Source organism: Nyctibius grandis, chromosome 25 (assembly GCF_013368605.1).
Source record: "Nyctibius grandis isolate bNycGra1 chromosome 25, bNycGra1.pri, whole genome shotgun sequence".
Lineage (NCBI taxonomy): Eukaryota > Metazoa > Chordata > Aves > Nyctibiiformes > Nyctibiidae > Nyctibius > Nyctibius grandis.
The window spans coordinates 4,954,062-4,980,626 of record NC_090682.1 but is presented as its reverse complement, the minus strand read 5'-3'; the positions used below and the strand labels follow the sequence as shown (position 1 = coordinate 4,980,626).

The window sequence follows — 26,565 nt, the reverse complement described above, 5'->3', positions numbered from 1 at the left end:
AGTCCTTCCCTACCATGCTATCCATTTTTCCTCTGGTCATTAAGGAAAAAAAAAAATAATTATAAGTGCCATTTCAAGTATTCTGGAGCAACCAACTTTCAGCCTCAGAAGTTTTGTCTGAGGTGTCGGATTAAAAAGCAGCGAGTATCTTTGCATGGGGATTAGCAAAAAAGTAATTTTCAGGGAGCGATAGGTGTGATCTCTCTCAGCAAGGTGCTGCAAGCATTTAGGGGTAGGAAAGGTGGGGCGAAGCCATTCCAAAAACCGCTTGAACAGAGGAAACCATGAAAAGTAGCTGTCAGGTCTTGGTTCTCTGTTCTGCAGCTGCTTATCACCGTTTGAGAGCTCTGATCCTGCAATGGGCCCTCTGCTCCCACTGACTGGCCTGGGAAGGTTTTTGCATAGTGTGGACGCAACCTCTCAGCATTCTCCAAGGGGAAGGAAAATAATCTCAGTGAGATCATGGAAATATTAACCAGCCCTGGCTGGTTGCAGGCTGGGTGCTGATGTGATTCATCTATCCAGGGGACAAATAAAAAATATTATCCCAAGCAAAAAGCTATGGTACTAATTCCCATTGCAGAAAAAATACCTGAACCACAATATATAAATCAATTTTGGTTTAAGGGAATTAAAAAAAACACAGAAAAACAAAAAAGCACCCAACACCTATGGCATCTAATCAATCTTATAGTAGTAGGATGGATTTTCTTTTTGTTTCTTAATTTGAAAAGGTGGCTGGAGGGGTACTTTAATGGAATAGAAAGCCTCTCTGCCCTCCACCAGAAGCTGGCCTAGGGCTGCAGCAGCTCCGAATAGGTCCTGGTGGATGCCTTTTTGGAAGCCAGCAGGAGCAGAGCTGAGCTGAGGAAGGGCCCTGGCATGGGCTGGGGGGAGTCTGCAGGGATCTCAGGGAGGTGGCAGCGCTGGACCTGATCCCAGGAGAGCTGTGTATCCCTGTTCAAGGCAGGGCTGGGTGACAGGGTAGAGAGGCATGGGAAGAGCTTTAGCCTGTCACTGCTCCCAGTGGCTGGGCTTCTCCATTCCAGGAGGACCTTTGGCTCCCCCAGCTTGGGACCTTCACCAGAACTTAAGAGCTATGGTCATATAAACACTCTCAGGACAAAGGGGCAACTGGTATAGCAGAGTGGGAAGGGGGGTGCTACCCAAGCATGCATGCTTCCCAGGAGAAGCAGAGCAGCTTGCTCTGCAGAGGCAAAGGAAGGGCATCGACAGAGAGGGAATAAAGAGGTGACAGCAGAGCATGGGGTTATGTTGTTAAGGCCTGCAGAGCTTTCAAGGTGATTAGGTGATTTGGAAAAAAGTCCTTGTTTCCTCTAGTAAAGGCTATTCCCTTCTGCACCTTCCCTCTCCCTGGCAGAGATTAGAGCAGTAAGGTTAATACAGTAGCAGGTACATCCATGAAAATCCGCAGCTGAGTCTTCACTCCAAGTGCTGCCAGCTCTTCCCTAAATCTTCAGGAATCAAGGTGCCTCGTTGGAAGTGGCTCCATTGCCTTTGTTGACGTAAAAGGGGCGGTAATGGGACTGCAATGGAGAATTTGGGGCATGTGAGTTTGACCTACCTTCTTTTTCTGACCACCTATACTTCACCCTCCTAGGTAGCCCAACCATACGTATCTTAATATACTCCTCTCTTAACACCTTCAGCCCTTCCTCTTGCAGAGCAACACTGCCTCATTTCACTGCTGGTGGTGCTGGAGTGATCAAATGCAAATGGTGTTTTTTGATTTACACACATGCTTTACATGGAGTTTATTGCTGAGCCAAATAAGTCTGTGCATCATGTAAAATCTCAGACTATGACTCATGGTTTGTTGAGAGGTTTCTGGGAGAAGAGGAATGTCACCTTTATTTTTATGCTTCTGTCAGTGTCTTTTAATTGCTCACTAACCTGAGAACTCATGGGAGTTTTCACACTTAAAGCCATACACAGTTATGTGAGTGATCAGCTAAGTTGCATGGCATTTATTTGTGTGCTCTGGCTGGCAAGCCAAAACTCTTGTGCATGGAAATTCTCACACAATGGTGTATTGTTTGTTCGTGCCTCCACATGTTGCAGGGCCCAGTACTAAATGTTTGTGTAAACAGGAGCATAAGTGGAGAGATGGGGCAGAGCCTAAAGGAATTGCCATTTTCCTGTCTCTGTTTGCTGTAGTCCCTCATTGTACCTCTTCTCATCAGGACCTGCCCCTGGAATTTCGTTCTTATCTGCACCATTACAAATAAGCAACACGTGGCAAAGTTGTGTAGTGCAGCCCAGTGTTGGCTTGGGGTGACTGCAAAACACAAAATCCAATTTATTGACTCTGACAGCGGGTTGCACTGTTCAAGGCAAAATCTTTAGCCTGGGTAAGAATATGCTTACACCAATGACGCAGTGACCAAGGCAATCAGGAACAACTGTGGTTTTGTAATGTCTGATCTGTCTTAGGTTTGATCCGCTGCCCAGATCTCACTTGCAGAAGGTGGGAGAGGCCTCACAGGAACACGCTGGTACATTTTTGTACCAGTGCAGTAGTTAATATCAGGCACGGCAGGAGGCTGGAAGCATAGGCAGAGCAAACCCAACCCATCTTGCTGCTCAGCGCTGACTCCCAAGACTTTCCTGCTCAATGTTCCCTTTTGTTGAAATTCTTTTCATTTTATGGCTTTAATTTCCAATATAATTAAGAGATGGAAGAGGGGGGCTTCATTTTAAAGAACTCCCTGTGGGTTAAAGACATTCCTCCTTAAACAGTATAGTCTTTTGTGAAAATTCATATTTACAGAGCTTTTGGAATGTGCATTACTTAAATACATATTTAAGACTATTTTAAAAGCTAGATTATTGGCCCAGTAGACCATAAAAGCTCCTGCAGAGCTACTGCAGTCCAGAGCATGTATTTCTATTTTGGGACTTTTTAATGCTTATATTTATCAACTCAATTGTTAGGTTCAGGGCTATCTGGTGAATATGGGCTGTAAAAATAAAATAGCTGCTACAAGTATATGCATGAGAGAGAAAGGGAGACAGAAAAGGACTGGTGACTTCATGTGGGAGAAGTTACGCAGCCTTTCCCTATGGGGATTAAGGAGAGCACAGGCTGTGTTTGTGGAGCGCAGCACACTGACTGTCGTGCAGTGGGGTGCTTATTGCTAAGAAGACCCTACTTGCATCCATGCCAGTGCTAACAGAGACTTCACTTTCCTGACCAGACTTCCCCAGTATAACAGCACCACGAGGGAGGATCGGTTGGTATCTAAAATCACTGGGAAGAGTCTCCATCCGAGCACACACATGATGCAGCAGATGATCTTTTAGAAAGGCGGGGATCAAACACAAGACAGAAGGCATTGCAAAACTTTGCTGTTCCTAGGAGATATGTTTTGTTGTAGCACATTCAGAGACTCAAGGCTGGATTTTCTGAAAGTGATACAGTCTACCAAGGAGCATCCCTTTCGTGGGCATTCATCTCCTGGTGGGGCCTTGAAAATTTAGCAGAGACATACAGCTGCAGTCCTTAGGCAGCCACTTTCTAGCTGTTATGTATTTCCTCTGTTTTTGTCCTTCAGTGTGGGAATGCTTCTGATTCCTGACCCTCTGCTTCTTACAAGTCTTATTTCCAAGGAACAGTAAATAATCTTTCACAAATATATAATCAGAATTCAAAAAATAGATTTCATCTGCGGAAATGGAGGCAAAAACCTGACGATCTTAATTCAGATCATGCAAGATCTTAATGCAGCACAGTGTGAATGGATGTTAAGAAAAACAGATTAACCTAGTGTTTCTGTGGTCATGCATTAACTGTTTGTTAACCTTGTGTATTTAAGATTACAAGACCTAAAATATCACTGTCCTCTGCCCCTTATAATGCACTGTTACCGGTTTTCTGCTAACAGTGCAAAATGAGTGACTTACAGATGTTCTAGTGATTTATGATCATAGTCTGACCCCTCATCCTTGGTATTGCATCTGCCCACTGTAGGATGTAATTAGCAAGATAGTTTTATATGGTGGTCTTTTGGTGTCATTTACACAATCTGTGCTTTCTAGATGTCACAGACTACTAAGAGTGTATGATATCCTTGCAGGGAGGAAAAGTACTACAGATAGCAGCATGTGTGCTAAAGTATTTGTATAGCTTCTAGAAGCTGGGATCAAATTTTAGATCAGGGCAAAAATCTTTTCAAAATGTCATTTTGACGTACTGATTATTCCTACAACCCAGGGCTGTAGAGGTGGGGGTGTTAACCTGCATCCCTCTGTGGATGCAGTTAACCACAGAAAAAAATAATAGAAGCTGCTGACTTGAAGCTTTTTACTTTCCCATCTCCAAAGGACCCAAGCCCTAGTCTCTGAAGTCTCAGATATCCCTAGAACAGGTAGTTTTCTTGCTGAAGCTGTGCACATGCTTTCACACCAAGGGTATATTTCTTACCAATACAGACTGCTTAGAGGATTTCCATGTCTGTGGCGTCACCTTTGCAGACTGATGTCTCACTATTGAAGGATAAGCTGTGACAACATAAAACAGCCTGTTATAGATCAGTCCCTGCCACCATCCCGGACTCCCCTTGCGAGCGTCAAGATGAGTAGCAGGGCTGGAAGTGCCACATAATTAGTATTGCATTGCTTAACATGGAAATGCAGCCATTTCTGGGGTGGGACACAACAGCTGTCAGACAGAGGCCTATTCCACCACCTGATCAGTTAGGAAAAGGGAGTAAAGAAGGTCTGTCTAATTAAAATGTCTGAGGAATGCAGAGAGGTGGAATGCAATCAGTCCAATTAAATTTAGGCCAAGTCTCAAACTAAGCATTCTGACTTTTGCAGAGAACACTATAGGCTATTTAATTAGTGCAAAGAGCTGGCGCCTGGGTTTCATGTCAGAAATTAATGACAGTACCTCTGGCAGTATGATAAGCCCTAACAGCCTTCTACCACACCAGCTCAGTTCTGATTCAAAAATAATACCAGCCCTGCTGAATCACAACCAGTTTCAGTGCTATCAGGCAATGGCCTTTCCCCACCATCTCCCATTTGCAAATTAATCAGACCTGGCTCTGCTCGGCAGGTGCTGATGCTCTTGGATTCCACCTCTGGTGCCCTTGAACTACTGGGTAGTGAAAAGAGGGTTATGGAGGATTCTGGTTCAGATGAAGGAGGACAGGCAGCTACTGTGTATTTTTTTTTTTAAAAGGTTGTGCTCAGTGGCTATTATTGTTTCAGGACAATCGCTGATATAAAACACTGATGAAGCTAGAGAGGTAAATGGCCATGAACATAATTTCCTAGTATCTTTCTCTCCCTGGTCCCTACACCTCTAAATTAATCTCAAATTCTCATCTCTACCCATTACAAACAATTTTAAACCGTTTCAACTATGCACTAGATACAACTTTGTAATATTTTTTAACTTCTTTAATAAACTCCTGTTGCCCTGGTTCAGCAGAGTAAGTTGCTCTTGTAAACATGTGTGTGTATCTAAGAGATTGACAGTCAGGGCAGGAGATATGGGCCAGGTGTAGGACTGCTCCAGGCCTTCTCTGAGGGAGCAAGAATAGGATTAGATGTCTTATCACCTAGAAAGGAGGAAGAAAGAAGGGGAAAAAACTAAATGCCTAGTACCGGTCTTAGTGAAGAGGCTTCCGTCAGACTGTTTGCTGAAGTCACCAGGCGGATTCTGTCCCACCGAGGAGAACTGAAAAGGCAGCTTAGTACCATTGCCTACTGGAAGACAGAAGAGGTTGTGTTATTCCATGGTGTTGCGTTATTCCATGGTGGTTTTTGCTGCAGTGGGGGAAGCCTAAGCATTTCAAAACACACCCTGTAAAACTGCCTTCAACCAGCTTGGGGGAAAATGGGATCTAATAGCTTTGTCCCTTTCCTCTTAGTAAGAAAAAGGCAGATGAGAGCAGTCAGTTGTGGGGTCCTGGTGTACACAGTGCACGAGTGTGAAGAGATCCCAATGCTCCAGGCAGGCAGGGAAGAGCCTTTCTCTTGAGAGACCCAGGGTGCAGGTGTGACTGAAGAGCAGCAGCTTCCTTGCAGGTAGACTGCATCTCTGGAGACTGGAGTAATGAGGCAAAACTATGTAACTGCCAAAGCTCCCTTGCCTCCAAGCAGTTGAGGCTTTATTCAAAGCCCATTGAAATTAAAGCAAGGCTTCCCCTCCTGGCCTCCTTGGGGTCAGGCCCTGGCTGCCAGAATGAATCTGGGAGCAGAGAGGATGAGAGGGAGACAGCCCTGCCTGTGACATGAAAAGCAGGAACGACTCAGGTGTGGCTGTGAGTCAGGAGAGCTCCCCCAGGTAGAGTGGGTGCTTGTAGGCTGCCTCTGAATGAAAGGAATGGCAGGACCCTGCGAGCACGAATGAAGCAGAGTGAAAAATATAGGCAAGAAAAAAGGAAGGTGGGGATCTGGGAAGAAAAGACATTACTTGCTGCTGCTGATTCGAGCTCAAAGCACCCCATCCCCATCGTGCTGGATGCTGTACAGACAGTGAACATTGGGCAGACTCTTTGAGAACTTAGGAGCTAAGTAAAAGGTGTATGTGTGATGGAGAAGAGCAGCCTTGTGCTTCTGAGACTGGCTGAAGGTATTTGGAATCCGCTCCTGGTTCTGCCCCAATCTCCACAGATTGCCTTGTATGATGTCGGCACTCCCACCGACTGCTGTTGGTTAGGTATCCCAGGAGTTTTACAAATTGGCACCTGTGGTTTCCATCTTCTTTCACTGTCTGAACACTGAAGACCAGGAATGCCTTTTGCTCCTATATACACAGCACCTAGAGCAGTGAGACCCTGGGTTTGGGTGTATGCAGACAGTGCTGATAACCCAGCTAAGAGATGGCTCTGTGAGACAGTGATTGGCAGGTGACAGGACAGCTGAGAGGGGAAGCAGAAAAGGTTGGTTAGCCAGCTAGAAAGCTGTGGCACGGGGGGTTAGATCCTTTCAAGCTGAAGTCGGAATTACCCGTACCAAGTGTTTCCTCAGTCGCTTGGAAGGAGGAAAATTCCCATGATCGTGGGTTGAAATTGGCTGTAAAACAAGAGCATCCAGTTCAGCAATCGGCTCCTGATGAGCTGGCTCAAAGGCCTGTGCCTGGCATTGCTCTATGAAACAGTCCCCACCAATTTGGAAGCAGCCCCAAACCAGAAATCTGGGTCCAGGGAGTAGAGGAGAGCCCGGTCTTTTTTCTCTGGGTTCTAGGGAATGGTGAATAGACGTCTCATTTAGAGAACAAAGCGCGCTCAGTGCCACAGAGCTGTCTTTAGCTGCATTAAATTGCCAACTCAGGTTTGTCTACCCAACGTGACTATTCTGCAAAGAAACCTGCAGGCAAAGGCTTGGATTTAGAGCTCAAGAGACACAAGTAAAGGAACACCTCTTGCTCAAGCACACATTGTCTCAGCCACTGACAGGCATGTGCTCCAGGGTTTCACCAGGACATCATGCTGCGATGCAGACTAGTGCTGTTGTACCCCTTTTGCGAGACACTGGACTCCCACAAGAGCAAAAAAGAGATGAATACTTGAGCTGTTTTGCTGCCATCCTGTGGACTGCTTTTCTATGTAGGTGTTTCTATTTAAGCAGTTATCTCTCCCTGTCTGTGTGCCAAGTCCCTTCTACTCCTCATTCAAAGGCACAAGCTGATCTTTCCAACCTCCTCCTGGCTTTGGCCAAACTATTTGCAACATCAGGAGAAGAAAGCTCAGTGGAAGAGGACAGAAAGGAGTGTGGAGCAGTTGAACAGATTGTTCCTCTTATCTTTTAGGCAGTATTTGAAACCTTTTATGTCTCCCTTCTACCTCATTATGTCATCCCTGCAGGCAGATGCTCAGTGATACTGTCTTTAATGACAAGAGCAGTGGAAAGCTCCTTGAATTTAGGCAGGGCTTAAAAACCTATAGGTTCAGCTCAAATCCAAGCAGTCTCTTAGTATGGGCCACTGCAATTAGTGCAGAGCACTACTTGGGTAGCATTCCTCAATGCAGCAGACAGACTTGCTGCTGTGGCCTCAGGCAGAAATTGCAGTGATCCAACCTAGTGAGAAAAAGGGTGTGTTACAAAACTATCATGAGATATTAAAGGATTCTGTGCATATTATGCAATATAAAGGGTGGTCCTCTTTTTTTCCTCCCATTTTATGGAATTCCTTAGAAAAGATGCAATTGTAGGCAGTGCTGGACTTCTACATTACACATTGACAGATCACAGAAAGCTCTAGAGAGTTAAAAGATGATGGGTATATTGCATTATTCATCGGATAATCCTTTGCTAGCCAGCGTGCAAGCTAAGTGGGTCATGTCTCCTGTTTTGCCTGCTGATTCATTCTGTTCCCAAAGTCCCCATCAGTGTGGCTTCAGCAGCTGGTTCCTTTCTATCATGCTTGAGCCCTCACCCTGATGGAGAATCCAGCACTGTTCAACCCCCATTTCAGCAGAGACTGTGTGTGCAATCATGTGCTTAGTTTTTTTGGACAAAGTAACTTTGTTGGTAGGAAATATAGAATGAGTAGTTTTGGAAGGCAATGTGTCTGTGCTCTCAGGAAATGCAGATGTGTAGGTGGAGCAAATGCTTCCCCAGTGTTTGTATATTCAGGAGTCCATTGCAGGAAGCAGTGGGACACTGAACTGCAAGCTGCTGTGCTACCCTCACACTACTCTGTAGCTGACTGCATCCAGCAAGGGTCCCCACTGGCTCCAATAAACAGCACTAAATAAGGAACCCTGTATCTAGCAGTCCCTGTTGATCCCTCCTGCTCTCTTGGCACATCCTTCAGGAGGGTGGGATGCTGGATCCCAGCTGGGAGCCAGGGAGCCCCTGCTCTCAGCAGCTGATCCTCCGGAGAGGAGCAGAGGGAGGTCCAGGCGCTACGGTTATGGCACTGCCACAAATGGCTTTTCCTTTCCTTTGGGCTTCAGCAGCTGGGGCAGAACAGCAGCTGTAACGATCCGGGCAGTGTTTGGAGACAGGGTCCGTGCAAAACAAACCCACCACTGGCAAAATGCCCCTCTGCAGCCTCTGATGAAGAGGCAACCCCCTAACTTGGAGGGCCTGCAGGAAACAGTCCTGCTAAAGGCTTGCTGATGCTGAACTGGGAATGTTGCCTCTGCCCCTGCGTCCTCACCCCCGCGGCGCCAGGCAGGGCTGCCAGGCGTGGGCTGAGAGCAGAGGAGAAGGGCGAAGTGGAAATCCAGACAAAGGGCTCAGTGTTGGGATCTGGGTTATCCCCATGAAACCCTAACAACAGAGCAGGCAACATAGCACTTCAAATACGTCTTTGGGGGAGTTCCACTGCTAATTGCTGGCGTATCCCTTCACCCTGCCTGCCGTCTGGCTTGGCAGAACAGCAGCTGTAAACACCTGGCAAGAAAATCCAGGCAGGGCCTTGCTCTCTAGGGACCAGAGGAAATTTGGTTACTTTGTGCTACCCTTTCTGTTCTTTTGTTTCTACAGGCATTGCCTTGCCTAGGCTGTTAGCACTCTGCTTCTCCTGCTGGAGGTCCTGATGCTAATTTAGAAATAGACAACTGCCATTTTACAACTGAATGTGTTGAAAACAGTCATTCACTCCAAAGACTCATCCTGTGGTGTTCATGTAACAACTGGGACATAAGCAAATCACCAGGGCTCCTGTTGTCAGTGTCAGAGCTCAGAAAGGAAACCCACACTCCTTCTTTAGGACACATTCCTCACTACTTCTATCCTTTCCCTGTAGGGAAAAAGTGTATTTCCTGGTGAAGGTAAAATCCTAATGCAGAGCAAGCCTAGTGTAGCTTTCACACTTGACAGCAAAGTGGGGTAAGCTGGTGGAGAATAACACTTACTTCAACCCAGTAACACATGTTAAAATTCCCCTATATTCACAAACTACACTCTTGAAAGAGTTCAGTTGCTCCAGCTCTCCCCCATGGAGTTGAGAACCTTTGCTGCCTTGTTTGAGATGAAAGGGCAAAAACTTCTCAAAGCTTTGTAGGCTGGAGAGAAGACCCGGCATAAACAAATACAGAGGGACTGATCTTGTCTGGGAGACAGCATGAAATATGAGGGAAAGCAAATTTTGGGACAAATCATTAATGAAGTTCCTTTCCTAGGCTGTGTTTGGAGAAACCTGACCATCATTAGGGTGCCATACCTTTGGGAGACAGGAACATGGAAAATCTCTTCAAGTTGTCGGGCTGGTTCCACTCGTAGTTGTTCATCATGTACCGGTGGTCACCTGGAGGAGCAGAGCAGGGCGTGAGCTGGAGGAGGCACTTTGAGAGGGACAGGAGGAGGGAGAAGGGGGTAACAGATTGGAATCGCTTCCTCAAGTGCTGCAGGAGGGATGGTTCTGCTCTTTGAAAACAAGTTCCTGTATTTTTGTAACTCCTCTCTGGGACTCTTTGGCTGGGAGGTAAAGCAGTGCTGTAGCTGCCCAGAGGTTCAGCCTGGGATAAAAGAGGAGGCTCCCTGGGAGGTGTAGCACAGTTGAAGCATTCGGCCAGTAGATACACTATCTCCTGAAAATCTATAGGGAGACTTGAGGGTTGAGGCATTTTCCTACTAAAATACTGCTGTGTGGCTGAAAATGTATCCCACTTCAAAAGCAGTGGTTTGGGTTTGGGTTTGGCTTCTTTTGTGTGTTTAACCTGTGCCCAGAGCTGGCTTTCAACCAGCAGATCTCGAGTGTTACAAAGCTCAAGAAAGTCAGCGTTGGGAGGGCTCAATGTGTTGGTGTGCTCAGTTTTGAAGGAAAGATGCTGAACCTGAGTTGCAAACAGCTCTCGCTTCCTGGGCCCTTGGACATGGGCGTTTGATTCAGGCTTCATGCAAAGTGGATGAAACCTACCCTTTTGCCAGGTATTTTGCAGCCTGGTTTTGCTTTTCCAACACTGGTCCGCAGGAAATGATGCTCTTTCAGTACAGTTGCTCATAAAAATGTTATATAAACCTATCGTTTTCTGTGAGGGGGTAAATCCGGTCCCCATGTTTAAATAGTTCCATTCTTTCATTCTTAACAAACTGAACAAACTTTTATGTTATTTCTCCAATTTATTTCTGTGTTATTTAAACTCCCTGGATGCTCTCTGATTATTTGCCTCCTTGCTACACTACTAAGTAGGTATCTGTTATGACAACTAAAAGAAAGTGGATTCCCTTTGGAGTCTGCTATTAAGCAGGTTTCATTCCATTAATATAATATTTCTTCCTGGGAAGTTTTTTTACACTAGAAGATCAAGCCAGTTGCAAATGAATTCGTTGCAATGACTCAGGGGGAGACTGAGTTAATTAAATCCATTAAGTAATTGTGGAGTTATTTCCTTGCTGTCACTAGATGCGGAGTGCTGTCCTCTTTCAAGTGTAACTGTGGTTTGAAAAACGGAGAGCTCTGAAGTTTCTGAGACTCACCCTAAATAACATTTCCCGACTGAGTGGATACCACTGTTCTTTTCATTAAGCAGACTCCAAGCTGTGTCCATTAAATCCCTGGTAAAGTTTCTGAAAGTGCCCAGGTTTCTGGCAGTAGTTAATTGTTACCCCGCTCAGAAATGTTTTGGCACTCGAATCCCACAGATTTCAAATGCCATTGAGGAATTCTGGCATCAGTAACATGGAGGGGGACCCTAATTAAAAGTGATGAAGTGATCAAGTAGTCAGTCTTTATCCAGAGCTACTGGAACTGAACATACACATACTCTTGTTGGGTTGTACAAATGGCCAAGTAAAATGTATTTGCTTCAGGACTGGCAAAAAACAGCTCAGCAGATGGAAGGTAACTTCCTAAGTAATGGTAACTTGAATGCAAAGTGTTTTTTATGCTACTCATCTCATTTTCAGAAGGGCTGTGTGTAGTCAGACATCCAAAACCCCTCTGGCATTATGCCATCCAGAGTTTGGAAATTCTGCGAACCTCCAGGTGAGCAAAGGAGAAGAAAGAAAAATGTACAAAAGTGATTTTTGGATCTGAGCTGCCTGTCATCTACTTATATTAAGTTATAGCCAAATTTCTCAGCAAACCTTAGCAGATGGAGTGTTGAGAATCTGACCAGGTACGTTGCAGTGTTAAATGTTGGAAGACAAGATGACTTTAAGGGTAGGGAGAGTTTAAAAATCTGGCTCTAGCTATGCATTGTGAGCACTTTGAATGTGATTCCTGACTTTTCTGAAAGGTTCGTTCTCTGGACCAGAAGTATCTGGTCCATCTAATTCATGTCTAATGGAGAACGATGGTGCCAGATAAACATTAATGAACTGTTTGCAGTGTAGGCTCCTTGGGGCCAGGGACTTGCTCTTTCCTCCATAATGTAGGAAGGCAGCAGGATGTCACTTGGTGAATGCTAGTGGTTCTCATTACGGATCTAAATGTACTCTGGTCCCATGTCACCTTCATTCTTACTGCTCTAGATTGTGAATGCCAGACAGGCTGAACCCAGGCTCTGAAAAACATTAGCGTATTGACCAGTAACCGAACCCTTGTTGTTCTGACCACTATGCATCTTTTTAACCAGCTGCTTTTTGTTTGGGTTTTTGGTTTTTAGGGTTTTTTTGGCCGTTTCTTCCTCTCCTCCTTTATCATATCATCTTGTAATGTAGATCTGTCTTTTCAGGAAGGAGGGAAGTTGGAGTGATTTGCATGGCTGTTGCCTAGGAAAAAAAGTGGTGTATTAATATGGGAGGAATATCTAGTGAGTACTGTGAATTTGAATGAAATAACAGTGATCTTGCAGATTTGCAGTAGAGTTCCTCAGCCGCCTGTGTTGTATGAACTGGACTTCAGATTATTCTTGCAATTTTCAAGTCACACGTCCTCCTAGACAGCAGGGTGCAATTTATTCTCACATTACCTATCCAGCTTCTTGACCTTTATTGTTCTGGTATCTGGGGTTCCACAATTATTAATAGATTATATCCTTATAGCAGCCTGGTGAGATAACGATTAATTCCGATCCCTATTATCCTTAGGGCAAGAGGTCATTTCATTGGATTAAGTAACTTGCCCAAGGTTACAAAGGCAGTAGGAGAGCTGGGAAGTGAACCTCACTTGTGGAGTCCCATCCTAGTGCCCTGTCCTCCTAATCTTATGTGTGAGCTTAATGCAAGACACGTCTTTTCTGCAGAACTAATTGGGAGACACAGAAAGTAAGTGGGTTCTAAAACTTACAAGATTCCTTTCAGTGATGTGGTATTGCCTTTGACCTCTCTATTCACATAAGAAAGATCACCCATCCTTAAACATCACTGAAGTGTGGGGACCATCTGGCACTGCATGTCCCTTGAACACCCTGGCTCAGAGCAGGTGGGAAACAAACCTGTCCCTCGTGGAACATGCAGAGAAGTATGATCAGAGAGAGTTATGCCTGTTCAAGTCATAGGTTAACCTGAACACCAAAATGGAGACCTTTTTACTTGGAAAAGCTCTTATTAGATTTTCAGTGACAGGTGCTTGCAGGGTATTTCATGTTCCAGCCAGGCAAGCAGTGGCTGAAACGGGCTGTTGTAAAATGATATGTCATGCCAGCACAGCAAACGTGCTAACCGAGCTGTACAAACAGGCTAATGACAGGATTTCAAAATTGCCATACTGGGGTGGCTACATTCACATTTCTGCCACTGCTTCTCAATTTACCTAGTGAGCCACTGAGTTGCCTTACTATATCTGTGCAGTCTTCCGTGTAGAAACTGTCATGCTAAGCTTGCAGGGGCTTGTTGGAGCCTGGCACAAGGCAGTGTTCCTGCTGGCTTCTTGCAGGAGGGATGGGACACTGTTCTTGACCCCTAAGAGAAGTGTGGCTCTGAAGTCCCACACAGGACATGGCTGAACCAATTAAACACTGCGAAGCCATAACGTGAAACAGCACTCAGGGAAGCGGGGCTAGTTTGGACCCTTGGGTCCCCTACACACGAGATACTTTAAATCCCTGGCAGTTCAACTGGCTCCATCCCCACATAGCTCTGGTATTCCAGCATGAGTTTCAGCTACAGGTAGTGTTTCTTCTGCTTTCCTTAGGTGTCCTTGCTTCCTTTCTCCTCTGTGAGAGCACACCCACCACACTTCACCTCCTCTGACTCTGAGCTAGGCTTTGCGCAGGGAGGGAAGGGGCAGATCTCAGATACTCTACCATTCTCCATGTGGTTCCTCTCTATGAAGTTGCGGCCAAGGTCGGCCTTGCAGATCTTCTCCACGTGCCTCATGCAGACATTTAGGAGGTCATCTCTGAGGAGTCCCATAGATGGGCTCATGCTCTCCCCTTCAAGCAGCACACTGTACGTTGGAAGAGATGGAGGGGGGACATAATTCCGCATCAAAGCCCCAAACTCCTGTCAAAAAGAAGAGAAGAGAGGTTACTGAGGAACATAAGAGACAGAGGCTAGATCTCTGGGAACTCACTAATGTTAGGCTCCAAGTAGTATTAAGTGCAAAGGAGAACAGTGAAGATGGAGGGGGCAGACAAATGTTCTGCCCATGAGCTGTAACCATCTACAAAATATCAGGTGTTGGCATGCCTAAGTTCATTCTTCACCTACCAGAGCAGAGACAGCTTCAAATGTCAGAGTTGGTTCTTGCCACACATGTGCATTGAACTGGAGGATATTAACACATCTTACACCAACTTGGGATTTGTCTTTGGGACAAATCCTGTCGTCATGGGAAAAAAGGAAAGGAAAAGGAAATCTCACCTGCAGGAAGAGCACGGAGTCACTGATCTGGTGGATCTGCTCCCTGTTCTCCTTGTCCTCCCGCAGAAGCTTTGCCCTCTCTTCCAGCTCATCCACGATTTCTTTCACGTTCTCTGAGGCAATCTTTTCCCTCTGGTCCAGGGCAGCCTTGATTTCATCCCTCTGCCTCTCCAGATCACGGATCAGCTCTTTGAAATGCTGGTCCACTGTAGCTTTCTCATTGGTGGTGTAGTTCTGCAGAGGGAAGGGGCAAAGAGAGGAGGCAGCAGGAAAGATGCAGGAGAAATAAAATATTAAACTTCTGAGGGAGTCACTTGCTAATAGAGTGATACAGAGGGGGATACATCCAAGCGTTCTCAGCATTTAGACTGTGACTATGGAGACTCCAGGTATGTAAGTCTTGGCACAAGAAAAGTTGTGCCAAGAGAAGGAATACTTGTTCTTGCAATAACTGTGTGTGTGTAATCTACAGGGTGTGCTGTCTTCCTGATTATAAGAGCGTATCTTTTGTTTCAATTCATGAACTGCACTCTTAGGTGATATTTAAAAACGCTGTTTAACCTTCTAAATCATGGTTCTGGCTCCTTAAGAATGTGAGGACTGAATTGCCACCATTTCAAAGGATGAAAGGTGTTGAAACACTTTTTACAAACCTGACCTCTAGGTCCTTCTGAAATATTCCTCAGAAGGACTGTGAATGTAACTATATTCAGAGTTAAAATTTCTAGGTCAGATTTCCAATAATAGTAATAACAATAATAATAAAGCAGCCGAAAAGCAGAACTGGGAAGCCAATGTGTGGGTACCACATAAAAGGGAGAAGAATGGCTTTGCCTATTAATATTATGCTAATTTTCTGGGGTGTCTCCAAATGGTGTTTTCACTGCTCTATTCTGGTAGGGTATAAATGAAAAAAACACCACCATTACTATATTCTAACCCTTAGTGTGGTGAAAGAATTATAAAGGAGCCTTATATTGGTATGGAAATAAGCTGTTCCATTATAAAGAAGATGTTTGTTGGTGTAACTGCATCTGTTGCTGTTGCCTTATCTCTAGGCGATCCAGAGCCCTTCTGGAGTTTATTTTTGTGTGTGGTCTAGCAGGACAAAAAGCAGCACACCTTTGTTTCCGAATCAGCCTGTCTACTGGTACTGAAGAACTATAAGAGAGCCAAAGCAAGGAGGTGCCTTGGATCATTTTGTAACAAGGCTGTGCTGCCTCTTCTTGATCTCCTGCAGGGTATGTTGCAAGATGACTTCAGTAGGAGTTGTTGTTTCCAAGATTTGGCATGAGTGAGTTTTGGAGAGTGATGAGATAGAGACTGAGTAAGGAATGGAGTGAGTAGGAGCTGGGTATGTCAGAGAAATTGAGGAGAGGGATGTGAGGGAGTGGAAAAGAAAGTGACAAGTGCAAGAGAAACAGAAATGTGAACTTAAAAGAATATCCCATACGCACCTTGATACGGTCCCTCTCCTTCTGCCACTTATCCATTTCATCTTCTACCTCAATGATCTTCAGCTGCAGTTGCTCCTTCTGCAGTGAAAGCTCAGCCTGTGAGAAGAGGGAGAGTTTCATGAACTGTGGCTGAGGGTGGCCTGCTTCAAAGAGGTACTGTGCTTCCACTTATGCATTTGGCCTTGAACAATAATAGCTGGGAGGTAGAGGTTCCTGGCACTGCTTGAAATGGAGATCATGTGCTGACACTGGGCAAGATCCCAGAGCTTCTGGCTGGGTCAAGAGATTCAGCTCCCTCAGCAAAGACAGCAGCAGAAGCACCCACCTACTAGGCTACCGTCATGGTGCCGCTTTTAATCACATTAGAGTCATTAGCTGGAGGGGAAAGAGGCCTGTTTCAAAATTCAGCTGTGTATGCAGTGAAGAGCCCATCCCAGGGTGTGCCTCTGCAGCAAGAACAGTTTTCATATAATTATGGAATGACGTTTGACGAGTGTTGCAACAAGAGGACGATGCCTCCGGCAGGAATTCTGTTTAGACAGGATTGTGGATTAATTTGCTCTGAATTGAGAGCTTTCATGTTATGATGAAGCTAGGGAATACTTGGAAAAAATAAAAAACACAAGAGGAGGAGGGGAGGAGGTGTAGTCCACCATGCTTGGCTTAGATCAGCAACTTCACTGGGATCCATTTGCATTTCGTTTTGCACTGGCTTCCCAGAGAAGCTCAGACCAGACAATGGCATTCAAGGCAGTTCATAGCACTGGAGCCCGTGGAGGGCTAGGCAGCCATGCACTGGTGTAACATGCCGGGTGGTGTGCTTGCTGTGTCTCTGGATCAGACCAGGACCCGGCTGTTTAGTAATACCTTGCGCCGTTAACTCTGGGCAACCCCTCCCTCGGTCGTTCATATTCACCACGTCCCTGCCCAGCAGATCATGACAAAGCCTTTGTTTACGCATTTCAAGATCTTTCTGTGTTTCATGTGTGTACAGGTTGGTCACAGCACAACTCTAACTACAGGCAATCTGGCTATGGGACGCTTATCCCCAGAGCTGTTTAGGAACTATGCAGTTGGCAGAAATTACCTGTATTCCACAACTGAGCTATGTCATGTTGGAAAAGTTCTGAAAACCTCCTGTTCATGTGGGATCCTTCGGCAAATGGTTGTATTATGCAAAAGCACACACATTTAGGCCACTAGTTAGAGGCAGGGGAGATGAGGGATGGGTAAATCTGCTCCCACAGCAGCTAACCCAGTGAGGTCTTCCTGTGGTTAAAACACAAGGTGTAGTTCCCACTGCTTTGCCACCCATCCAAGAACATAATACAACATGAAAACCTGTGTCTTCTCTTGTGATCATAGTTTCCCTCTGGGTGAGAGTTTAAAAGTTTTCAATTCTCCGTTTAAGGATTAGAAAACAGCATCACATGATGAAGAGCAGGCAACAAACTGTCAACCAGCTCAGACCAAGGAAATCAGTCCATTAGGGCTCTTGTCTTGTTGCCAGTCACTGTAGTGTCTGAATATCCTTTTGAACTTGAATCACGCACAGCTGCATCTGAGAGCCATTGACTCTAGCTGTTCCAATTTAGAAAATCTCTATTTATAGAGGGAAAACAATTTAATAGTTATTTTATTGCCTTATAAAATGGAAGAAAGGGGGAACAAAAAAGGCAAATGTACTCAAAGGTATCTCAATGACAGAAGAGCTGCATCCTCACATTGTCATTGCAATTGCCCTTGTTTGTTGAGAGTTAGGAGAGCAGTGGCCCTCTAGATATTATCTATACACCCTGACAGCCTTCAGTAGTCAACTGAATGCAGTCATGAGCTCATATTCTACGGGGGTTCAGAGCAGACGTGGAAATGTTTTGCGGTACAGGATCATCAGGGAACCATATGGGTATCAAGATGAGAAAATTTGCTGTACTACTGGTCAGGAGAGTAAAGGTAGGAGCTTGATCCTATAGTTTTCACGTTTTCAAGACAGTGACTTGGAGGAATGCGTGCTTTTTTCCATTCTCATGTGCACTGTGAGGTGTCCTCTGCATCAAGACACAAAGGTGTGCAACCATCTTCACACCAGGGAAATGCAATGAGATAAAAGCATTTTAGATCCAGATATCCATCACACTGCAGTAACCAATGTGAGAAATTACACTGTAATGCAGGTTGTTTCCTTGAGCCACAGAACTACATCCATGTGGCATTAATTTTTAGCAAAGTAAAAAGCACATCTCCTGAGCAATGGGAGGTCTTGTTTCCCTCCTCATTCCTAAATATCAGGACCTTCTTATGACAAGAATGTGGGTGAAATCATACAGAGAGCGACTGGAGGGATTTTTTCGAGAAGAGCAGACCTTTCACAGCCACGCAGAGGCTCCCAAACACAAGGGGTTTGAAAAGAAAGGTAACAGGAAAATATCCACGTGATGGCTGGAAAGTCGTGATAACAATATTATACTTTTATAGTACTTTTTAATTAAGTGGGTCTCAAAGGAATTTTGCAAACTATTACTTGCTTGAAAGTGATAGCTAACTCTTAACAGCTTGTTGCAGTTATAATATCCCTTCACCCAGAAACGTAGTTTGGGTGCCTCTGGGATGGAATGTAACAACTATTTAAGAGCAGACCCACACTACTATTTAGAGTAAGAATTATGATTTGCAAATGGAAATTACAGAGATAGTTCCAATAGCTGGAATGCAAATATCACAGTCATCCAGGTTCACCTTGGGTTAAAACGCCCATACTGAGGGCAAAAGGAAACACTAGCACAGAAATCAGCAAAGGCAAGGGAGGTGTTTCATTGCGTGATAGTACAAACATTACAACTAGTTTTACCATAGAAAAAATGTTAAGAAGAGGTCCAGAGAGACTATGGAATAGTACAAGGACTGGTGGCATGGGTACAAGGAGGTGGGTTCGGTAGGGATACTCTGGAGATGGACCATAACATAAAGAGTTCAGCAAAGATGATTTCATGATGTTTTTAAGGCCCTGCTTGGTCTGGGGCTGGCTGGAAGATTGCTTTAGCTGTCCACTATATTCTGTGTTACATTTACAGTAGGGTGGTTACAGGTACTACGGACAGTCAACTTCTCAGCTGAGTGCCCTATGAAGAAACTTCTCCTCTAGCTTTGTTTATATTTCTCAGATTTTCCAGGGTCAACAATCCCTGATCCCCTTATGTGAAGGACTACCCAGAACAAATCCATTGGGTGAGACATGGGGTTCATAAGGTCTGAGTGAAAGATAATATAGCAGCTCCACCTGTTGTGGAGGGAGACTCTACAGTGCAGCAGTAACAATAAGAGTGAAGATCTAGGAAACACAGGTTTAGACCATTCAGTTTGACTGTAGCAAGTTGGGAAATGCTGGCACTAAGAGTCTCTGAGCTAAAAGAGGATCCCCTATTAGAGTCTTAAGTTAATTAGGACAGTCAGAAGGCCTAAGTGAAAGTTCAGAGTGTACACCTAAACATCCACAACTGAACCCAGCCCTTGTGCTGTAAAGGACCTAGAGATGTAAGATTATGAGTCTTGCATCATGATGCAACTCATTTTTGCAAGGCAGCAATACAAGCATCATCATGTCTTAATGCTCTGGGAACCCAGTCCCTGAATTGGGGAACACCCCTATGTCACCAGCCTGGAAGAGCTCTGCTAATTACCTGACAGCAACAACCAAATGCAGTAATGAAGCTGGAGAAGTGTTTAAACTAGTTGTCCCAGTACAGGGCCTGTATTGGAAATGACATGGCTGAGAAATCAGCAAATTTTTTGAGAGGTTATTTCTGCTGGTTTTTGCCATTACATTTTTCTATCTAAGCTTTTGTTAAGCAGAGGTGAGTGTCAGTGGGCTACAGTCTCTGGAGACTCTGCCAGCGTTCTGCAAAAATGCCACTAGTCATTGCATGAGCTGAGGCCAGAAAAGGCTCTCTGCTTTGCAGAGTTTGAAGATAATTCCTTACCTGCAAACTGACGGATTTTCCTTGGGTTCTGCCCTCACTGGAGAGGCATTAATGCAGAATGCAGGCAAACAGGCAAACATACTCTAAATCACAATTTGGAGCAGGTCAGCTCCCACAGCCTTCCAGCTGGAAGAACTGCAGGTAACTGCACCATCTCTGTGGAAAAACTGTCTATTTTCAGCTGTGTCTGCAGAGCAACCACAACTAGTGTAGATCAGGTCTCACAGCCACATCGTGCCCCAACCTCGCATCAGCGGGAAAAGCCAAAAATCCTTCCAGTGGCACACTGATATGCTCGTTTGCTGTCTATTCAGACAGTGGAAGCAATACAGAGAGGGCTCAGATGGAAATCCCTCTGGATCCATCTCTGTGGATAGTTGACTTCAAAGCCTAGTTCAGACTCTGTGAAGTCTCCCCTTTTAAAAGTCGCTTTGTTGAAACAAGAACACCCAGCTCCCGTTTCTGCATGGCAGTTCTCTGCTGCCTCTTCAAACCTGCTGTACAATGTGAACTTTTCTTTAAAGGTAAAGAATTAAAGAAAAAAAATCAAAGTGCTTGTCACTAGAACTGACCTGACATGCCGAGTACTGATGCTGGCGCTGGATACTAACGCCAGGTTATTTACAGCTCTGTGACTGGCAGGCATATGTGAAGTTGTCTCGGCTTGAGAATAGGCCTGTAAAACAGGTTTTGAATGAAGGATCCCCTTTCAAAATGAAGGATTCTGTCTGCAAGGGGGCCTCTAGTTCTGCTGATAAATCAAACTGGCCAGAGGGTTTTATTGGAGTGTGCAAGCTGCTGTGGACAAATCTCACTTTTCAGCTGCATGTGGTTAGTACCCAGCCTCATACTTTTTCTTGCTTGGTTCTTGTACTGATTCTGGTGGGGGTGTTACTTTTCCTTTAAATTTATAGCAGGAAACTAATGCAAAGTTGATCTGGGGAAGGCATTGAAGGTTTGCTGGGTAAAATACGCAAATACCACTGGGTGGAAACTTGGAAAAAATGTCTGATGTCTTCCCTGCCAAGTTGTCTCTGTCTGTGACCCCCTGTGCCTTTTGCTCTTGTCTGCTCAGTGGCACACAAGGGGGATGCGTGACTCTCACTCCAGGCTCCTGAAAAGTGGAAGATGCTGCTGTGTTCTCCCTCTGTGTCACAGATGGCAAGATGTCAGTCTTTCCACTGCTTGCATAAATGCTCTAACTAGTAGGTGTCTGTATACTGGCTTGTTTGCATTCCTCTTCTCTTAAGCTGTACTGTCTCTGTCTGCATTGTGGAGCAAGCAGAGTTACCTAATTCTACAGAAGGATCTTAAACTATCCCTCGCTTTCCCAACACTGAAGTACAACACCTCTCTTTCCTGCAGGCCTATAGCAAAGATATACTCATGAAAGAGACTATAATCTGCATTAACTCTGCAATACGAAAGGAATAGATGTACCTAAACCAGTTTTGTGCCACCAAGTTGCTGAGCACCCAGATTGACAGTCAGGCTTGTGTGTACATAGCATAGAAACCTCCCCCCGGTTTGGCTGGAATCCTTTCCAGGTTTGGAGTCGCAGTATAGCCAGGGACTGGCAAATCCTTGCAGATAAACCTATTGTTCCTTGACAACCAACACTGTGAGAAAGGGTCTGTCTGGATACAGCTGTACTCTGGTCACCAGTCCAGTGGCATAGTTACCAAATTTGGAGGCAGTAAAGCTACCCTGGAGCTGCTTGGATGCCAAGCTGTGAAAACGGGGCTGGGATGGGGTTGACCTGATGTGGGTTTTTTGCTTATTCTTTCCACAAAGGCCAGCAGCACCAGCCACACTTTGCTACTCTTCCAATTTGTGGTCATATTAGCTCGGCTGATTTGCAAGACGTGAATAGGTGGTGCACACAAGGGACTTTGGAAATGTTCACTCCTCTTTGTGGTTCTTGCTAAGGCTCCACCAATGGTGAATAAATCAGGGCTAGGAATAAATATTTGTAAGCAACAGCTATCCTGTTAATTGTTTTTGTCTGAGTGAATACTCACTCAAGTTAAAACATGATCAAAACTCGTTGTCAGGAGAAACTTGCGTATGTGTATGATTCATATTGATAAAGCCCTAAATCCTTTAGGCTTAGCAGCAGCTGAAACAGCACAGGACAGTACAGGAGCTAAAGCATGGAGCTAACAAGAGTGGCACAAGGACTCTGAGAAAGAAATCAAACATCATTTAAATCTTAGGTAAAGTCTTTTCTGCCCAGCTATATGGTTGCCTCTTTAAAAGCAAGGTGTTCTAGGTCCATCCAGCCACAGGAAGGAGGCTGTGGTGAGCTTTGTTTCCTTAGGGAGCAACTGTTAACCTCTTTTTAGTAGAAACAGCTAAGAGGAATTGGACAACCTGGCAGACACTAGACAGAGCTTTATGAGAGTTAGACATATGCTATGTTCAGAGCTGACATCAAAAACACAAGAACAAGCAATTATGAAACAAACAGCAGTCTAGGAAGCCCTGCAGGAATTTCTTTAAGAAAGACTGGCTGAGACATGGAAGAAACCGTGTCTGGTTTCTTGCAAGGCTGCAAGCTAGAGATGACATTGCAAGAAAAGACCAAAAATTTGCACAGGAAGACAGAGAGAAACTGTGGATAAGATGCTCTTTCAGCCTTATGAGATAAATCTTCCTAGCACCTTACAAAGAGTTAAACTGTGCTTCCAAGATAAGGGTTACTCAGGAATTTCCAACAGCAGGTACTTGTATTTGCCTGTTCACCACATCAGAGTGCTGTCTTGGGCTGTGCTTAAGACTGGGATTTAGCAGAACTTGGTGCCCTTCCAGTTTCTGCCATGAACTGTCTGTGTGACTCTAGGCAAATTGTTTTACATTAGCATTTCATGGGTCTCCTTCCTGTAATCTCTCCTGTCCTGTCTGCATAGATCAGAAGGTCTCTAGGCCAGGACATGCTCTTACTACGGGGATATACAGCACTGAACATGGTGAGACCCTGATCTTTACTAGAGCTAGTGGAGTAATCGTACATCCACCCAGAAAGCAAACAGTATGAGACTTTAAACAAACAAAGGTGGAAGACTTTTCATTAGGGTGAGCACTGTTCCACATACCAGCCTCATCTCCTTAGATGTCCATCCTCTAAACCTGTTGTAGTAACACTTCAGAGGAAATGATAATGTTTTGTGTTTGCACCAGGGTTTTTTATTCATCTAAGCTTCAAAAGACTCTTCCCATAGGTGTGTCTGGACAGTATTATATCCGTAACAGAAAAGAAAAACAAAAAAACCCCATAATCTCACTCTAAGTAGCTGAGATGGCAATTTTCAGTAGTAACCTAGCAGCCACTAGTGACTTGAGCAACCGCTGATCTGACTACCTGTATGCTGGAGGTCCTGAACTTGAGCAATGCCCCACCTTTCTGGCTGTGGGTAACACTCCACAAACACTGTCAAAACTTGAGACAGTTTTTTTGAAACTTAGCGTGTAGGGCTTTGATTCAGCTTCTGCTGAAAGTCAGTGGTGCAAACCAGGTTCTCCACCCCCCTCCAATCCAGTCTGCTACACAACACCAGTGCTATGCTGCTGTAACCAGCCATTAGGAGAATGACAACCCCATTGCAGCAGAACCCAGGCAATATCAGTTCTCTACTAAATGCTTCCCATCTACCACCCCTGCATCCCAGAATTACATTGCAGACATGATTTTAGGAGAGACGGCAGGCTGGTGAGCAAAAGCTGTGGTGTAATTATTGAGGTCCACTGGAAAGACTGGGAATGTGCAATAAAAAGCATTACCTCTTTTCCTGCTTTCTCGATCTCCACTGTCACTGTGCTGTGGTTCTTGTGCTCCTGGAACATGCAGAGGTAGCAGATGCACATCTGGTCTGTCTGACAGAACAGCTCCATGGTCTTTCCATGCACAGGGCATTTTCTTGCTTCAAAGTCCCTGATGGGGTCCAGGAGCTGGTGGTCCCGGAAAGCTGCTCCCTCCAGATGGGGCTTGAGGTGCAGCTCACAGAAAGAAGCCTGGCACACCAAGCAGGACTTCACGGCCTTTTGCTTGTTATCGATGCAGGAATCACACAGAACATCCTCGAGCTTCACCCTGGGCCGTGACCCAGCTGTTCTGTCAGGCTTGTTGAAGGTGGATCTTCTCAGGTCCCCTGTTTCTACCAGAGGGAGGGAAGTTTTCTTCAGGTCCCCCATCTGCCCCCCAGAGAACAATGACTTCCTCCCTTCCCCTTCACTAGGCAGGAAGCTCTTTTTGGAATCCAAGGAGAAGAGGGACTTCCTGAGATCGCCTTTCTCTGCAAAGGAGAGGGGTGGTCTCCTCATCTCTCCTATCTGTCCACTGGCATATTGCATCTTCTTTGAATCTGCTGAATCCATGCTGAAATAGGTTGATCTCTTCTCATCGGACGACTCCACAAACTGAATGATGGGCCTCTTCCAGTCACTCCCAGAGAAAAGGGAGCTCTTGATTTGCCCTGTCTCCAAAGCAGCACCACCAGTGCCCTTCATAGTTTCCTTCTCACCTCCGCCAGGGTTTGTGGTCTTCTTTGCTTCTTCTTCTTTTTTGGGGGCAGATGGACTCTTCACATCCTCTGGCTTCCCAGTAGTACCATTTGTCCTTGCTGCACTCCCCGTTTCCATTGTCTAAACAGGGCGAATTGGCTTCACTGCTCAGTCTTTCCTCCAGTTCCTGTCTCTCAGCCCTCTATAAAGCGGGTATGCCTGCCTGGTCGTTGTCTCAGCAAGGAATGACGGTGGAATGCAGGAAAGTTTCTGCCCAAGTGACGCACCTGGAGCCTCCTGCAAGGAGGAGGAGAACGCCTGGATTATGCTAGGTAGACACAGGGAGAAAGAAAGAAACAGACGTTACCAGGGATCAGAAGCTACAGCTGTGCAGTTAATTATACAAGGCTAGTCCACACCCAGGAACATTCTTGTCTAACCAGGTTTGGGAGGAAGGGCTGTTTATATACATAGAAATGCTTTTTTTTTTAAAAAAAGGTCATTTTCATTAAGATGTAGCAACCAGTTCGACCGCTTCTTTCAAAAATAATTTTGCTCGTTGTTGCCAGGAGCTGAGGTTACCTCCTTGCAGAGATGGGCAGGGTTGGAGAGACCATGAGATGCTGAAGATGGGTTTGTTAACTGGGTCATACACATGCACAGAAATAATTATGGTTGTAATTAAAATGAACGCCTAGAATAAAGCATTCTTAAACTGGGCTTCCCTGAGGGCTTACTGTATTCAGTAGGACAGGGAGGGGAAATGTGTGGATAATACCAGGTTTAAAAGACCCTGTTATATTTATTTTTATTTTTATGTTGGATTTGTGCAAGGTCCATCCATCTAGACCTGGAAATAGCCCCACCATGTATCAGAAGAACACAGCTGACCTGAAGTAAAAATTGGCTGGTCCTGTTTTTCCCACAGGCCATGCGATCTCCACTAATGTGACTAGTAAAATAAAACCCCCATTGCCTATTTCATCACATGTTCTCACTGAAATAAGGGTTCAGGTGTACCTTATGTAGCTCTTCCCATGAATGTCCACTGAACTGAGACACATACCTGTAACACACCTGGAAGAGGAAGTATTTTACAGCTAGATGGCCAAAATATTTCTTGCAAGAAAAAAGAACTGAGAAAGAGTTTTAAAAATAGATCTGTCTCCACTTGCTGTATTCCTGGGAAATGTTCAACTTGTTGGAATCACAGATGATTTCAGAAGAAAAAGGGTCTTTATAAGCCCTGGTGAATTCCATCAACTTCAAAAGGAGGAGGTTGACCTTCCAGTCACATCATATCAATTTAACATAGATTATATTCTGAATTTCAGTGAGATTGCTCCAAGATGAATGTCCAGGGTGTAAATTAGCCATACCTAAGATTTGTGCTTAGTTTAATTTTCACAGAATGCAATGATGGTGTTGCTGGAGAAAGTGATTTTTAGTCTGTACTAATTTCTCATTAGAAATCCGTAACAAAAACCCCTGTTGGAAGTGTCCTAGGTAGTGGAAGAAAAATCCAGGTCTGCATTTTGCAGCTCTTTTTTAGGTGTGGAGGAAATAGAGGTGCAGGCCAAAACAGGAACAGCATACATTTTGGATCTGATATGAGAATGAGATAGCCAGGAAGTGTCTGTCTTACAGATACAGTTTCTAAGGGCTTTGTCTGTGCAAAATGGGAGAAGAGGACAGAGAAATTTTTTTTCTCTTCAACTGAAATGCAGTTGGGACACCTGGCTCATAGATCCAACCCCTTTTACTGCCGGTATGTCATTATGGCTCTCTATATATAAGAAATGATTCAGTATACAGTATTTTTTTTTTTTGGACAGTAGTTGTTGGGAAAGGCCATGCCTTTTGCAGTCATTTCTAATGGACAGGCTTTTTATTAACACGATAGTCTTTCATGAGTCAGAAGTCATTCTTTAGCATAGGAAAGGGCAATGCTATTTTTT

General features: G+C 44.9%; 1 protein-coding gene and 1 long non-coding RNA gene across 2 annotated transcripts in view; one reads left to right on the top strand and one right to left on the bottom strand.

Annotated features, from left to right (window-relative positions):
- The window catches only part of LOC137673552 (uncharacterized), a 143,821-nt gene that overhangs the window by 94,179 nt on the left and 23,077 nt on the right, over positions 1–26,565 (top strand). The window lies entirely within an intron of this gene.
- On the bottom strand, positions 1,485–24,745 carry TRIM29 (tripartite motif containing 29). The gene is made up of 9 exons (XM_068418377.1): positions 23,888–24,745; positions 16,131–16,226; positions 14,674–14,907; positions 14,115–14,313; positions 10,148–10,231; positions 6,988–7,047; positions 5,635–5,736; positions 4,445–4,521; positions 1,485–1,547 (listed from the first exon to the last, which is right to left on the bottom strand). The coding sequence occupies exons 1-9, from the start codon at positions 24,743–24,745 to the stop codon at positions 1,485–1,487; spliced, it is 1,773 nt and encodes a 590-aa protein (XP_068274478.1).

Bases quoted from the DNA above. Each gene is read 5' to 3' on its own strand.
- TRIM29 (XM_068418377.1), bottom strand. From the start codon at position 24,745: ATGGAAACGGGGAGTGCAGCAAGGACAAATGGTACTACTGGGAAGCCA. The intron at 14,314-14,673 runs GTGAGATTTCCT...TCTTTTTGACAG, and splicing joins ACTCCGTGCTCTTCCTGCAG to GAGTTTGGGGCTTTGATGCG. The intron at 1,548-4,444 runs GTAAGAAATATA...TCTCCATTGCAG, and splicing joins CCTCTAAGCAGTCTGTATTG to TCCCATTACCGCCCCTTTTA.